General features: G+C 44.2%; 1 protein-coding gene across 2 annotated transcripts in view; it reads right to left on the reverse strand.

The window, feature by feature from the left end:
* Positions 1-100: 100 nt before the first annotated feature.
* The window catches only part of LOC115556095 (copine-5), a 114,907-nt gene continuing 98,141 nt past the window's right edge, over positions 101-16,866 (reverse strand). For both annotated transcript variants that reach the window (XM_030373260.1, XM_030373332.1), the window contains 7 exons: positions 15,059-15,105; positions 13,055-13,236; positions 12,636-12,763; positions 11,127-11,229; positions 7,405-7,462; positions 6,456-6,529; positions 101-2,366 (listed from right to left, as the gene is read on the reverse strand). In XM_030373260.1, the coding sequence (XP_030229120.1) occupies positions 2,175-2,366; positions 6,456-6,529; positions 7,405-7,462; positions 11,127-11,229; positions 12,636-12,763; positions 13,055-13,236; positions 15,059-15,105 (784 nt within the window). In that variant the 3' untranslated portion in view covers positions 101-2,174. The remainder of the gene's footprint in view (positions 2,367-6,455; positions 6,530-7,404; positions 7,463-11,126; positions 11,230-12,635; positions 12,764-13,054; positions 13,237-15,058; positions 15,106-16,866) is intronic.

The following is a 16,866-nucleotide window of genomic DNA, read 5'->3' on the forward strand; positions in this document are numbered from 1 at the left end:
CTATACTTACAATTCAATCATGAAGTCTCTATGGTCAAATTACAGTTTGTTCTTCAATAGTGCTGGTTGGATTGGACTAAAGCAAACACTTACAAAAGTATGACTTACAAAAGTAGTTATTTTTTTAATTAATTTTCATTTAAGGCAGTCCAATACAAAGCATTTCACGACTCACCATATGACAACAATCATGTACATTAAAAACCCGTTCAGAAAAAACACAAAAAAACTAAACAAAGCAACCATGCACATTAGAAACCCAGAGATATAAATAACTTATTCAAAAAGGGAATTAAAAAACTAAAAACAAACCATCGAACATGCTTGTTGGCATCAGTTGTCACTTCTGTAGAGTGACAGGTCATAGTGACAATACGTGTTTGAAGAACAGGTTTTTTTTGCGAGGCACAGGAGAAGAAGTAAAAGAAGAACAAGAAATAGTAATCAGTCCACAGAGCTTGCTGCCATGTTGGGCTCAAACATACATACAATCCAGATGGGCTGTTCACTATTACTACAGATGTCAGCACTGCACTATAAAAACACCTCTCATCGTTAGGTTGTTCAAAACAGGGATGCAGACACATTTTATATACTACTTCAAGAACAGGGTTTATTTTGGATGTTGATCCTTTCGCTATAGTGACATATAGAGGAGGGTTTATGGTTTATAATAGATAACAAAAAAAACAAACCTAAAAACTGAAATCAATGGAAATGGTATTCTCTAGAAGCTGAAAATATTGTACAGTTATATGCATAAAAGTATTATATTAAAAGCGTTGGAGAATCAATACATGCACACACACACACACACACACACACACACACACGCGCACGCGCACACGCACACACACACACTAGGTCCTTACACACATATTACCTCTGATATTTCCTTCCATTTCAAACTACCCATTACACAACACAAACAAGTTCAAGCAAATTGTAGTTCATTCTAAATTGGATTTGTTTATTACATTCCCATATAAGATAAAAAAGATCTTGACCACTGCAGCGGCTTGGATTCCATAACGCCTCGGCTATAGGCGGTGTTTAGGTATGCTACATCATGACTGTTAGTAGAGAACACATCACCCGTCACCTCCTCATCTCATTCAACGTGGGCCTGATTCAGAGGTTGATTACAGCATCACACACATTTAATAAATGGACCTGAAGAAGACCCCAACAGGATGTTGTAATGTGGCATGCATTTGACCATAACAGCCGTTCTTCTGTGAACATTTTGGCTACAGTGTGTGTGTCCCATGTGCTTATCCTTTGTGCTTGTTGACAGATCTCAAAATTAAAAAAAATATTAAGTTATGCTGATAATAATAGGCCTGCTTATTATTTAGTGTTTTTAATAGGGTTTAGGCCTTCTGAGGATGATAGAATGTATGAATGATAAAGTTGAATCAAACAGATGATGTTTAAATATGTTTTGCAATTTATCAATCTGTGTGCGATTCGGTTTAAGACACACATTTAAAATGTATGTTGAACATAAAAATTAATCTTTCTTCCATGCCACTGTGGATAACATTCAACAATAAATATTGGATTATGGGGAATTTAATTACTATATATTATACAACATGCTTTTAGAACCATTTACTGAATAATGACATGAGTTCAGATTTCATGACGTGAATGCTTGATTAACAAGCGTACAAAGAGAACAAACTACGGACCTTTTCATCTCTCATAATTTATGTGAATATGAAAATAACTTTGACATTTACAATTCCAGTAGGGATTACCCCAAAAAATCACATTACTAAGCCACATCAATGACTGACAAGCAAGGCTTAAGTCAAAGTTCAAATTAGGGTGCATTTGTCCTGATACACTTATAGAACAGCCAAAGACAGGCACAAGTTTTGATTTACAACATGACCTTTTGAACGATCCTTCGTCAAATTTGACATGAAACAGTCACTGGCCTCATTGTTAATCTAAAAGGCTTCAAGTTCTCCAAAAAAACATTTCCAGTGTCTCATCTGGAAGAAATGGAGAATTCACAAAATTCATTACAAACTAAAAAAAATGAACACTTCCTTCGCCTCAACTTAGGTGGAAATACGACTTATATTGTTCCTTGCATGTCATTTCCTGTGCCAACAACAGCCACCCCCTGTTCTGCCGGAGTGTAACCACAGGGCGGGGCTAGGTCAGATCTGCGTGTGGTGGTGCGTGTTCCCGGGCCCTGTGTATGGGGGGGGTGCTGGGTTGGGTTTGATCCCTCTGCTCTTCATGTAGGAGATGAACTGGTCAGGGATCTCCGCGAGCACGTCTTTGGCGAGCCGCGCCATGCTCAGCACGTGGTTGCCCGTCCGGTCCATGTAATCACGGAAGGGGACGAACTGCAAGGCAGAGGCGTGCCATGTTAGTGATACCAATGGTAACCCTCACATTGTGCAATCAATAACTTCAACCTGGACTAGAAACACTGTAAGCTATTTACGCTATCAAAATAATTATATAAGTATAACTTTTTTCACGAAACAAAATTTGCCTAAACAGTACATGAGTCAAGGCTGCCAGGGTCATTTTTCTCTATAAATAGTTATATTGTGGTCTATATTTGCATCCCCTCACCATGGAAAATCTCAGACGACAGTAACTGTTAATATTAATATATTGTCTATAAAGCTATATACGTGGGAAAACTTAAAGGTTGGGTATGGAATTCTCTTTTTTGGCCATTTTTGCAAAATTACTTGAAATCCTTATCATAACCCACTTACAGCCACTGAGTTAGAAGTACTGACGTGGAAATTAAACAAGTCAACCCTCTGTGGAACGGGCAGGGCTCGAAAAACTCAGCCAATGATTTCCAGAACCACCGAGTGGCATTGGACACTAAGTACGTCAATCACCAATCACCTGTAGGCATCCTTGAGCCAGAGCATGGCAGATCAACAAGCTATGAGTTCTTCTTCTTTCCACACATGACTAAATATGATCCAGAAGATGTTCTTTAAGTAGAAAAGTTTGGCATTTTTTTTATTGATTTCTTTATTGTTTTGGCCTGGCTCATGTGTGGGGCTAAGGATAGTCTATTTAAGCCAGCCTCACGTCGTTTGTCAGGGCATTTAATAGGAGAAGGTTAGATGCTAGTTTGGGGGGTAGATATGACCATTATAGTTTCTACATGCTTGTAGCAACTATTGTGTTGGAGTTATGTGTGTGTTCTAGTAGCATCTATGTGTAATCTTCTGCATAATAGTTGCTACATGCTTGTAGCAACCATTATGTAGAGTTATGTGTGTGTTCTAGTAGCATCTATGTGTAATCTCCTGCAGAATTTTAAATAAAGACGTGGAAAGCTAATTCAACACTCGCTGAGCCACAATTAGAGCACAAGACCAAAGTCCCCTGCGACAGATACTGACTTGCTAACGGGAATTGAATAAAGGTAATGACCAAAGGCTCAAGTCAAGTTACAACGAAAACAAAGATAGGGTGACGTTTCCAGTTCAGATTGCACCCTCTACTCAACCCCCCAGTGAGCTCACTCAGACCGTCACATATGGTCACTGGGAGGGAGTAAACACAACTGACATCATGAATATACTTTAATATTGTGCGTTTCTCTTTCAAAGCGTACTAACTTTGCTGTTACCATGGTTACAGCAATTTCAAGTTGACCCTTGAGTTGATGGAGTTGTTGGCGGAGGCGTAACAATTAATCATAGTTAAAGTCTGTTATATGTACCACAACGGGGAAAAACAGATCCATGGCAGCTATTGTTTTGTACTGCCTCTTCATTGATCACTTTGCATCATACCTTACTACACGCGGACAACGTGCTAAGAGCGGAAAGTAAAATGACTCAGCTATTTGTGCTCATTCTGAAACAATGTAGCATTACTTTTGTTCAAAATGCTGGGTGAATTCTGTACTGGGGTCATAGTAAAGTGAACTTAAGGCACACTTGTTCAAGACAGGCCTCGACACATCTCTGACGTGACACCTTTGCAGAATATGCCTGTATACAGTCTTTGGAAAAAATAATATTTAACTGTTCCACAGTGCTGCTCTAAGAAACAGAATACATGAATACTTTGCTGCAGAATTATTCTGTGTGACAGGAGTTGTTGTGTTAATGTGTTTGTTTGTTTGTTTGTTTGTTTGTTTGTTAGTCATGGTTCTTTGAAGCTGCGACAGGTGTGAAAGTGTAAGTGATATTGTAAAACTAAAAGTAGGGATAAGATATGGGTGGGCAGTTCCCCATTATGCTAACAGTCCCTTGATAAAACACTTAAGTTCCTTCTCTGTGTCGGCCTGTGCCTGCTTAGTGAAGCTTGTCTATTAAAGCGTAAGAGATCAGGGCCTCGTTTCCCGAAAGTGTCGTTAGCCTAAGTGGATCGTGAAGTGCGTCGTAAGGGCATCGTAGAGTTTTCACATCGTTGGTAACGAACGTCGTGAAAACGCTCGTAACTAACGAGTACTCCAGGGGTACTCGTAGGTACTCGTAGGACGCTAAGAGCATCGTTATCCTACTATAGCCTCAGTGGCGTCACCATCGGACATTCCGTGTATTGGATGCGTTTTATTAAAACGCATTGCGCCTTTATGTTCTTAGTTTGGTGAATAATAAAGATTATTAATTAATTGATTAATAAAGATGTTAAAATGGCCAAAATAAAACGGGACAGTCCAGAAAATGTTTGCGCAGGTAAAGGGCAGGGCACTCAAAATGTGTGAGAGAAAGTGGGGGGATTGGTGCAGATTGTGACATAGGCTACTCATAAAACATAGCCTAAAATAACCCAAAAAATTAAAAATTAAACAAAATAATGAATGAAAGAAATGAAAGAAAAATTAAAGGCAAAAGGAGCAGGCAAAAGCCTGGGATATGGTGGGGATTGGTCACGTTGACGGGGATGTTTAGTGACATGGGGAGGGGGGGGGGGGGGGGGGGGGGGTTAAAAAAAAGCCGCGATCACTCTTTGGCGTGATTCCAAACCAGCAGCGTAATCCGGGAGGCCGTCCCGAAACGGATCTTCCTCGTCCTCGTCCTCGTCCTCGTCCGGTTCACCCAACGCCACCCCAGCCTTGGCTGCAATGTTGTGCAACATTGCTGTCTCGCAGATCACAGCGCACGACTTGGCTGGCGCAAACTGGAGCCCTCCGCCGGACTTGTGGAGGCATCGGAAGCGCAACTTCCACGTGCCGATCGTGCGCTCGACAATGCACCAGGCCAGACGGTGGGCTTCGTTGTACTGTTCCTCGTGGACGTCTCCCAGGTTAGCCACTGGGGTGTACAGGTGAGGCCTAAGCGGATAGCCACTGTCTCCGAGGAGCCGCCACTCTCCCCTGGAGGCTGCAGCTAGCCGTCCGATGGAGGACTCGCGGAACACAAAGGAGTCGTGAGTGCTTCCAGGCCATCTCGCTACGACATCCAGGATGATGCCCTGATGGTCGCACACCACCTGGCAGTTGACAGCGGCATATCCCTTCCGACAGATGTAGACGTGGCCATCAACGTGGGCCGTGAGAATTGGAATCAAAGTTCCATCCACGACTCCGGCCACTTGTGGGATGCGGAACGACCGAAAAAAGTTCTCTTGGGTCGCACCCATCTCGTCTCTGCTGTGGAAACGGACGTGTCGCGGTACGAGACGAAGGAGGCTGTATGTCACTGCCTGGACCGATCTGCACACTGACGCCCTGCACAGGCCCTGGCCATCTCCTACCACCTGCAGGAAGCTCCCTGTGGCGTAGAATCGGAGGGCGGCCAAGAGCTGCACTTGGCCGCTCTTGGCCGAGGAGCGCAAAGCTCCTCCTTGTAGCACGTCTGAGGTCTTGCCTGATCGCCCCAAGCAGCTGTCTGATGGCCTCCCTGGGCAGCCTGTAGCGCTGTATGACTGCCGTGTCAGTGTAGACCTCGAGGGGGTCAAAGTTGTCCCGGATTCGGGCATTGATCGCAACAAGGCGACTCCGGGGACGCATATGGAATTATTTCAGGGGGGAAAATGCCGTGAAACACACAGTGCATTCAGGATTAGGACTGATATATGTCGCTTAAGCCTAATCAATTGTGTTTTAATGTCTTTAGCATTCATATAATTGCAGTCTATTTTTTTCGTAGGCTACTCTGCTCTTGTCCTTGATGGGGAGATATTTTTAACCCTTTTTAACACAATTTTCCTGCGACATTCCTGCGTCTCCCCCTCCTACGGAGCCCATTTCAGCACCGTGTCAGTAGACACGGTGCTGACACGGTGCTGACATGAACGTGCACGCACGTTCATGTCAAGAGGAGTTTCGAGAAACGCGACAAAGAAATTCACGATGGATCACAAGATCCATCGGGAGAATGATCTTATGAGCGAAGATCCATCGTTATCGGGAAACGGGGCCCAGATCGACAGAAGCAAAAGGAGGATGCAGAGTGCAATAAGGACGCTTTTTTGATGTTCCCACCTCCCTCTGACACACATACCTGAACGATGTCTCTCTCGGCCGGCTTCCCCCTGGACGAGATCCTGATGTCGTCCCCGTCCAGCTCAACCATCGCTGCACACACACACACACGGAAAAACACACACACACACACACACACACACACACACACACACACACACACACACACACACACACACACACCACACGCATATGCCCACACACACACACACACACACACACACACACACACACACACACACGCACACACACACGCAAGCAAACACACACACATACGTAAACACACAAACATGCACACACAAAGAAACACACACAGACTCAATGTATACACATACACAAAAAAAACACGCACAGAGTTACACAAGCAGCATGAACTAAACAGTTGCTCTGGGAGTTATGAGAGGAGAGAGGTGGCGGTGGACTCCTTATCGCCGCTTTGGGAGTAATGAGAGGAGAGAGGTGACGGTGGACTCCTTATCGCATGTGTAATCCACTCGGGTCCCCGTCAAGGTCTCTTTGTAATTAAGACTCCACAGTTACCGCCTTTAAATTATAAACTCAGTAATTAACCTCAGACACATCTTATACACTTATCTAGTCTGTTTCTACTATGCATTCTCTCATACAGTATACTGACCACACACAGCTTTCCAATCAGCTCTTAAATGATCACCCAGCCTTATCTATCTATAGGTGATCATTTAAGAAAGATACACATAGATACACATACCAGAGCCATATCTATCTACATATCTCTATATATATATATATACAGTATATATATACAGTATATATCTATATCTATAACCTTATCCCAACATCACTGGTTATAGATATAGATGAGGTAAATATATTATTTAAACATGGGTTTGTAAAGCTGTCTGTGTGTTCATATGTGTTATAAATGGTCGTAAACAAACAATGAATGAATACAAATGAATGTGACTTGAAGGATGAGGTCACTGTACCGTCAAACTCGGCCTGTCCCACGCCGACGATGATGATGGACATGGGCAGCTTGGCACCCTGTAGGGATGGGGAGATGCATCAGGTCAGGGACTCACACGGGACATGTGAACAGATCAGGGTCTCACTGAGGTCATGTGAACAGGTTTATCCACGTGTTTCTCAGTTTCCTTTGTATGCTACAAAGGACAATGAGAAACATTTATCCAATACTCCAGAAAGTTTGTCCTACTGACTTTGACCTTAACACATCGAGGCCACTGTCTTCCGACAGCGTATTGCACGCCTAGTTTGCTCACAAGATTGCAAAATATTCATCCTAGCTCTTTAACTCTCTTACTTGGCAATTACGATGGATTTCCACACAGACAAGAAGAGAGGGAGAGAGAAAGAGAAAGAGAGAGAGAGAGAGAGAGAGAGAGAGAGAGAGAGAGAGAGAGAGAGAGAGAGAGAGAGAGAGAGAGGGAGAGGGAGAGAGAGAGACAGAGGCCCAAAGGACTAATGTTTCCCAAGCATCTTCTGCGGATACCAGCATCTATCTGAGAGGCAGTTAAGGGAGGATGGTTATTAGAACCAGATCCACCCGACCAAGGGGGGGGCTGTGACTCCTTCAACAGAGCCTGTGTGTTGTTTGGCTCAAATGCTCCAACTGTTCCAGTTCCTCTTTTCACAGGTGCTTTATGGAGGCTTGAAGTTAATCTCCTCCTTCACTCTTATCTGTAGATGACACCTGTGTTTGCTCACCAAGAGGCTGCCTATGAGCCCGGTGGAGGATGGGATCACCACCCAAGAGCCAACAATAGACAATGCAGTTCAATAGCAATCACAATAACGTGCCTGTGACAGCTATCAAATGTTCTGCACATTTTATTCCACAAAATGTGCCACTTCATTCTCACTGATAGAGGGCCTGGATCATATTAATTTAACCACTCATTATCAATGCTGAAATATTTCCGAGCATATCTAGCATTTGAAGTATTTGAGATTTGTTGATTTTTTTAAAATCTAATTCCAGCTGTAAGAAAACATTTGACATGCTTTGGGGGAATAATATGAAACATCCGGTGATGCACTGGTAGTTTGGGACCGTGGCTCGTTGCCGCGCAGTGGGATGTGTGTATTGCCGTTTGTAAGCCGGGAGAGGGGGGGAGGCGGAGGAGGGGCCGACATCAAACGCCACGGCAACCGTCCCCTGTCGCCTCCCCCCGAGGCCCCTCCCGAGCCTCTAAGTCACATGACATTGCCGTAGCTTTCATCACCACAAGAACTTCCTGCCGCGGAAATGTAGAAATAGGAAAAATGATACATAAGTCTTAATAAATACCAAATACAAATACATTATAATTAAACATACAAATTGTCTCATGATTAAGATACTTGGCTTATAGAAGTATGCAATTGAGAGAGATCTTTGAAAAAACTGTAGGACAGAAAAAAAAATCGGACCCTTGGCAACAGCAGTTAAGCCCTGAATAATGTATTATGACTAAAAATTGCATCAGTACAATATAGGACAGCTGAGGAGAATAGGGCCCATTTCTAACTTGAGTGACACTGAGTCTGGCAGCATATTTAGCTGAATGAAACAAATGAGAGAAGGGATATAACGTGTAACTGTGAAGCACTACCAGCTTGCTATGAGTCCATGTTTCTCCCTCGTTTGGTCCACCAGGCAACCACAACATGACAAACCAGCCGGGCAGGCCCGCTTCTGTCGACACCCAGAGACAGCCCTCGGCTACTATTTCTATACACAGCCACTGTCACTGTCTGTCCTCCCACGCACAGACATGACGGCACACACACACACACGGAAGCTTGAATTGGGGCATGAACATCGATCACATGCTCGTGAGCATATATCTGGGCTAACGTAAGCATAGGAAAAACACAGGAGTGAAGATCAGGGAATCGGCCACCCTCCGCTACCTTTGAGTGAGAAGCGCAACAAGCTGCAACGACACCACATGACCAAATCAATCAACAGTCATTAAAAAAGATACTGCATTATATGTGAGTTTGCGTGTACGCCCGCATCGAGTCCTGCCTGTGTGTGACTACTGGCAATGCGCTTGAGAGTGTGTATCTGTGTGTGTGCGTGCACCACCAGAGAGAGAGAGAGAGAGAGAGAGAGAGAGAGAGAGAGAGAGAGAGAGAAAGAGGTACTTTTTGTTGTCTGAGTAGAATGGATCTTCATTGTGCTCATCCATGTCACTTATTTGTGTTAACTCTTATATGTGGTATAGGCACTTTTTTTTTTTTTTTGATTATACTTTGTTGCTGATTGTTGGACAAGGCAATTTCATCTCAAGTAAACGTGGGTTATTATGTCTGTTTTATATCAGTTCATTTAATAAGTCAACAGGTGGATTAAAATTGCTGCCTTACATCTGATATAACTGCAGGAGGAGATGGAGGATAAGTATGTGTCCATTTAATGAGGGAACTGGGGTACTGGACCCAGGAGGAGCCGCATTCGGAAAATATGTTTGGGCAAAGTCAGCAATGATCCTCTGTAATAATAAATACTGACTGTATACGGGGCCTGTTTGATTGAATGAGGGTAGCAAAGACGATGTGAATTGGACGTGTGTGGAATTACGCATTTATCTGACGGGATTGGTGTGAATTTGGGGTCACTATTATACTTTTACCTTTATCAATATTGTCTACACAAGTCCATGCAGTTCCCGATGCACACATCAAACACTGTCATATTTGTTCACTTATGGACAATAACGTACGTTCTTCTCCTTTGACTCTATATTTAGATTCTCTCTGAACAGCAGCCACATTTCACCGCTGAGAGATCAGTAACTGTACTCTCTTATCTAATCTCACAGCGCTCCCCAAGTGCGTGCACATGCATCACAGCAGCACACAAACACAAAGAAGCACCCAGGTGTGTGTGCAAGTGTTTTTGTGCGTATGCAAACAATGTGGGAAGACGTACAACACAGCAACAGTGAGCCACACATTCAAGAGCCCAGGTGTGCTACTGCACCTCTTAACCCCCACTCCTTCAGTTCCTCATAACAGACCGGACACAGCCTCTGTAAGCTGGCCTTCCTGATAGACGTGAGGCAGTAGCGCTGGCTAGCTGTAGCGTAGGTAGCTGTAGCAGTAGCAGCCGGCCTTGCCAGCTGGGAGGAGGGGGGGTACAGGCGGGAGAGGGGGAGGGGGGCAGCCAGTGAGAAAGAGCAGCAGGCAAGATCTTAAAAGGAAGGTGTGGCTGTTCTAACGCTTTGATTAACAGTCGCAAATTCCCTTTAAATCCAGTCTGCTGGGAGTTCTGTGGCCCTGGCGCTCACGATGCAGGAACAGGCAACGGAACTCTAAAGGGCCGAGGAGAGGAGAGAGAAGCAAGACTGCAGCCGCTGGTTGGGGGAACGGGGTGAGAAGGGAATAGGGCTGAGAGAAAGCAGAAAATAAATAAAGTCACATTTATTTATACTCAATACCTTGGAGGGCAACTGCTTGAAAACCCAAAGCCCCCCGATTGTTGTTCAACCTGTTACCTGATTGATGTGACCATAGAAGACCATACCACTTGGATTCTAAGATGAAAAATACACCTCTGATTATGAATGGTATGATCAGGAAGAGATCGCTGCGCAGTGGACCTAGTAGTAAGGATAACATTCCATGATTCTGTGCAGTGAGTCTATCTCCTCTGCACACAAGCAACTCTAAATAAAAAAAAACACAAGCAGTTCCTTACATTGACGATGGCTTCTTTGGTCTGGGCCATGTCAGAGATGACCCCGTCTGTGATGATGAGGAGAACAAAGTACTGGGATCCGTCCTGCACCGCGGCGGCATACCTGGATAATACACACACACACAGACACTCATCAGCATGCACAATCACACACACACACACACACAACACACCACACACACACACACACACACACACACACACTCACACACACTGACACACACCGACACACACAAACAAGCATACATACATAAAAACTTGCACGCACACATGCCCACACACATCAAATGCACACACACACACACACACACACACACACACACAAGACTGATCAGCTAAAACTTGTTTGGAATAGCAGATATTTGCGACACTTGGAAATGCATAATGGATTTCCCACTCACGTATTCTCACCAAACCATCAGCCTCTTCAACCTATGCCGTCAATTCTCTCAAACATCCTTATGTATTAGCATAATTCAATCACAGTCATTATGAAAGGAACTGTTGACTCTGGGGGTAAATAATAAAGCATAACAATATGAGTGAGTGGTGTGATTTACCGAAAAAAATGCTAGTCAGACTACTTCCTATTGTTCCCCAGTATGTTTCTTCTTTTCAGACGCTAAACATCTCTCTCTCTCTCTCTCTCTCTCTCTCTCTCTCTCTCTCTCTCTCTCTCTCTCTCTCTCTCTCTCTCTCTCTCTCTCTCTCTCTCTCTCTCTCTCTCTCTCTCTCTCTCTCTCTCTCTCTCTCTCTCTCTCTCTCTCTCTCTCTCTCTCTCTCTCTCTCTCTCTCTCTCTCTCTCTCTCTCTCTCTCTCTCTCTCTCTCTCTCTCTCTCTCTCTCTCTCTCTCTCGTTTTAATCACCAAAGACCCCCGGCCAAATCAGATGCTTAATTCTTTCGTGAGGACAGTAATAAAAAACAACACACAAGCACATTTATAGTTAAGCCCCTCTCAACTATCAATGTGCTTGTGTGTTGAAGAGGAAGCCGCTGTCTGTAGCCTCTCTCCCATGCTGATTTCTGCATTATATCTGTTGGTTGTTATTCATTAGATAAGGGCCGTTATATAAGGATATTAGTATGCAACTGTCACCATATCTAATCTCATAACAAGTGTGGTAGATCCTTTTTAGTCTGCGCTTGAAACATGAAATTTAGTCCGGTCACTTTTGTCAGAAAAACAATTAGTCAATTGTAGTGGAAGTGGTTCACTAAGGTCAGTTGTGGGGGCACTCATAATCAATGGGCTTGTTGATTTGAGACACCTTAGAGTTCATCAATATGTGTGAGAGACACAGCAACTCATCAAGAGTCTGTAGATAAAACTCTATATAATTATAATTATACTTATAATGCTGAGTGAGAGGTTGAGAGGGTCGTTTGTTAATCACTGTAACAACGCGTTCCCTTTATACAGGGGGCGATCTAAAACCCATCCGCAGCTTCTGTACTGCAGTACATGGATGCAAGCCTCCGCTCACGTCCACATCGATGCATTCCATCACCTTGCAACATGATTGACAACGGGAGCGAAGTTTGTCGGCCCGTAGAGCTGCACGGTCTTCAGGCTCTGGTGGTACGCCTCCAGGATGCCCTCGATGCCGTTACAGTACGGGTTCTCTATGTTCCCATTCTGCAGAAGAGCCGCCAAACAAGTATCTCAGTAGGTCATCGTAGAGATTCAGGTAATTACATGGAAAAATAGGACACAAGGGGCTAATGCATGCATGAATCACAGGGAAACTGGCACAGGAAATGTAATGGATGGATGGAATGATTCTCCTACCTTCCTCAGTTCCAATTGTACAGGAAAATCAAACCAGTGGGGAGCTTCAGAATATACCCCTTGCTCCTTACTCCTAAGAATCCGAAGAATGCCAACCCAAAGTGTATTTTTTTTTCAGAGCCTGAAGCTTCTACTCACCAAGGGAAACTCATGCGAGACTCGCCCATCAGGTGGCAATTTGGCTCCAAAGCCGAGAGCGGGGAACATCTTATCGCTGTCGTAGTCCTGGATGATCTCCCCCACCGCCCTCAGGGCCATGGCATAGGCGTTGAGCTGGTACGGGTTCATGTAGTGCAGCGATGTTGACTGGGATGGGTTTCCTGAAGGGATGGACGCTGGACTCATACATATGCATCTTGTATATACGTCGTCTGTGAATTCTACATACAGTCTCCATGCAATAAATCAAATGTGGAGTTGCATAGTCTGAAGGAGTCTAAAGGTTCTGGGTTTGAAACCCAATCTCTACTATAATAATAATAATAATAATAACAAATAATGTATCTAAAAATGAATTCACTGCAAGTTGCTTTCGATAAAGGTATCTGCTAAATGATGATAAAGACAGCTCCATTCCTAGGTTGAATGAACAAATATTAGGGTACTTTTTTTTTATGGATGATTGCTGGTTTAAAAAAAAAATTCAAGAGAGATTGGGCATAGGTTTTAGTAAACAACAACTCAATTTGATTTGAATTTAAGGACGACGTTGATAAATTCAACGTCGAGGAATCCACGAGAGGAATCGTGTTCACTGTGAGCATTAATGGTGTTTGTTCTGAGGAGTTGAGTGTCATTCCTTTCCTTGTACGACTTGGAAGACTACGAGTACGACTGGTAGGGCTTGGAGGACTGAGCCCTGCTGTGACTTGATGGTTCTTCAAGTGGTCGCCCCTGTTGTCCCCCAACCCACCCCTCCACCACCACCAGCACTAGAGGAGCCGTTGACCGCTCAGCCCTCCATCACAGAAACAGATCATTGACAGGAGACGGATCAATGACTGTCTGTCCTTATAGCCACCTTAAAAGCCAACCACAACGACAAATCACCTCTCTCTAATGAATCACTACGGACTCCAATGCATGGTTCCATCCATACTGTTCACAGTCCTGCTGCCGTGTCCAACCAATGCGTGACCTTCACTTTATTGTGCAATGCATCCTAATTTTGGAGGCAGTGGCTCAGTAGTTCGATCCCCAGCTCCTTGTGTCCAGGTTTCCCTGAACAAGAAACCTCACCCTAACTGCTCCCGACGAGCTGTTTGTCGCTTTGCATGGCTGACACCACTGTCATTGTGTGAAGGTGTGCATGGATTGGTGATTGTTAGCCAACAATTGCATAGCATTTTGAGTGACCAGTGGATAAAGGCACTATGAGAATGCAGTCTGTTGACCATTTGAAGAGACTATCTACGTTTATGTGAGTTAAGTTCAAGTGTGTTGGTTGAATGTTAGAATTGTATATAGCATTGTAGGTTTCTGGTTATATGTCAGACTCTATATCAGATTTTTTCTTTCTTTTTCAGACGTCTAAGGGGACATTCTGCTGTTCAGTTTTCAAGGTGAATTGAGTGTTTAATTAAATGTAATTAGGGTCTTTATGGCGCTATACCAGTCTCGCATTTAACTTCGGCTAACAAACGGCCTTTAGTGAAAATTGAGCATTATTAATAGAAAACCTTTTCAGCAGCAACTGGGGTCTCTCTCACTCCTGCTACATCTCTCTCAAGTCTCTCTCCCTTCTTTCCTCTCTCCCTCTCTCTCTCTCTCTCTCTCTCTCTCTCTCTCTCTCTCTCTCTCTCTCTCTCTCTCTCTCTCTCTCTCTCTATCTCTCTCTCTCTCTCCCTCCTTCTCTCTCTCTCTCTCTCCCTCATTCTCTCTCTCTCTCTCTCTCTCTCGCTCTCTCTCTCTCTCATTTTCTCTCTCTCTCCCACTCTCTCAATTCCTTTCGACACCTCGCTCAGGTCTCCCTCCCTCCCTCTCCCTCTCTGTCTCCATCATACCATCTCTTTATTTCCCTCTTTCCATCATATGCCTGTTCATCATGTATTAGATTGCATATTTTTTAACAATGCTTGAAGAATGGCTGTTCAACCCAATCCACTAGAGGATAACCCCCTCCATTCATTCTTTATCACTCACCGTTTGATGCTGTGAAGTCGATGGCCACAGTGAAGTTGATCTGGGTCCTGGAATGTGATGGAGAGAAGCACACGGTACAAACGATCAACTACAGAGATCATCTGGGACAACTACTTCTGTCCTACACACAACACACACACACAGAAATACAGGAGCACACACATTCATGTGCATGCACACTTGCACCCATGCACACACACACACACACACACACACACACACACACACACACACACACACACACACACACACACACACATACACACACACACACACACACACACACACACACACACACACACACACACACACACACACACATTAACACACATAGACATAAGTGGCTGTACACACACACACACACACACTTACACACACACACTTTCATACACATTTAACTATATACATGATCAAGAACATTTAGGGAGAGTTGTATGAATTTTTTTCGACAGGGAATAGACGGAAAGGGTATTGTCTGATCTTGGGGTACTGCTATGTCCAGTGTCAACACATCACCACAGATAAAGATCTGATCCGTCCTCCCCACCTCTTCTGAAGACCAGGAGTGACACACGGCGCCACAACCCGTGAGAGGCCTGACAAGCCGTTAGACTGACTGAGTACCTATGAGGGAATCATAATCCAATGGTCTCAGCTTTGGGGGCGCGTCGATGTGGTGGCCTTCGAGGGAGGGTTTCAGCGAGAGCGTCTCATTAGCCATGCGTGGCATTGGAGCAGGGAAGGAGATAATAAACTGAATAAGTAAAAGATTCACTTTGACCTTTCAGAGTGGATGGTGGGGGTTCATGGGATGGGGGGGCGTGGAGACGGATAGCCTGGCTGGCCCCAGCATTAATTATTCCATTTTATTAATTCATGAACAGCGTTCCAGTGATCTCATTTCAAATTTGCCCTAGTGTCCGATTTAAAAAAAGAGTTTATTTTATTCTGGGCTATGGGACAACACGTACGACAGCTTCTCACATGGGGAAACACTTTGGGGATTTTTCTAGGGAGAGAGGTTCTATTTTAAAGCACCAACATAGCACACATCACATCTTGAGCGGCCAGCTTTGAATCAGTCGGATTTGTTGTTGAATAGATTCTGTGGAATAGCAGGCTCTGTCCACCTGTCAAAATATTCCACATGCAAAGAGAAGGGGTCAAGCCTGCAGGTTACACAGCTAATTACCTCACCGTTGACGGCCGGCTGAGGACTTGGCTGAGGATTTAAGGTCCAGGTGTGAATGGTTACACTAATTACCACCCGCCCTGATTGGCTTGTGCTTCTGAGGGGCCTAATGTGTGTGTGTGTGTGTGTGTGTGTGTGTGTGTGTGTGTGTGTGTGTGTGTGTGTGTGTGTGTGTGTGTGTGTGTGTGTGTGTGTGTGTGTGTGTGTGTGTGTGTTTGCGGTAGGGAGGGGGCTTTAATCATAGTCTGTTATGTGTTCTAGGTTACGTTTTTCAGATAAAAACTAACTAAATACTATTTCTATAAACTTTCTGAGGATCTTCTTTTCCAAAAGCAAGCCCAAAGTACTCTATGCCAGTAGGGGCAGTATGGGCACACATCCATTATGGGGTGTGCCCCCACTTAGATAAGGACATTATGGGGTGTGACCCCACTTAGATAAGGACATTATGGGGTGTGCCCACACTTAGATAAGGACATTTTCATTGAAAGTGAAAAACCAATACATATTGAGGTTCTGGAATAATCGATCAGTCAAATGGAGATACTGTAAATGTGATCAATCACATACAGCCTGTGCAGCCCTCTACGGTGACAGTGAGTGGGTGTAGCCTGAG

Source organism: Gadus morhua, chromosome 1, assembly GCF_902167405.1.
Source record: "Gadus morhua chromosome 1, gadMor3.0, whole genome shotgun sequence".
NCBI lineage: Eukaryota > Metazoa > Chordata > Actinopteri > Gadiformes > Gadidae > Gadus > Gadus morhua.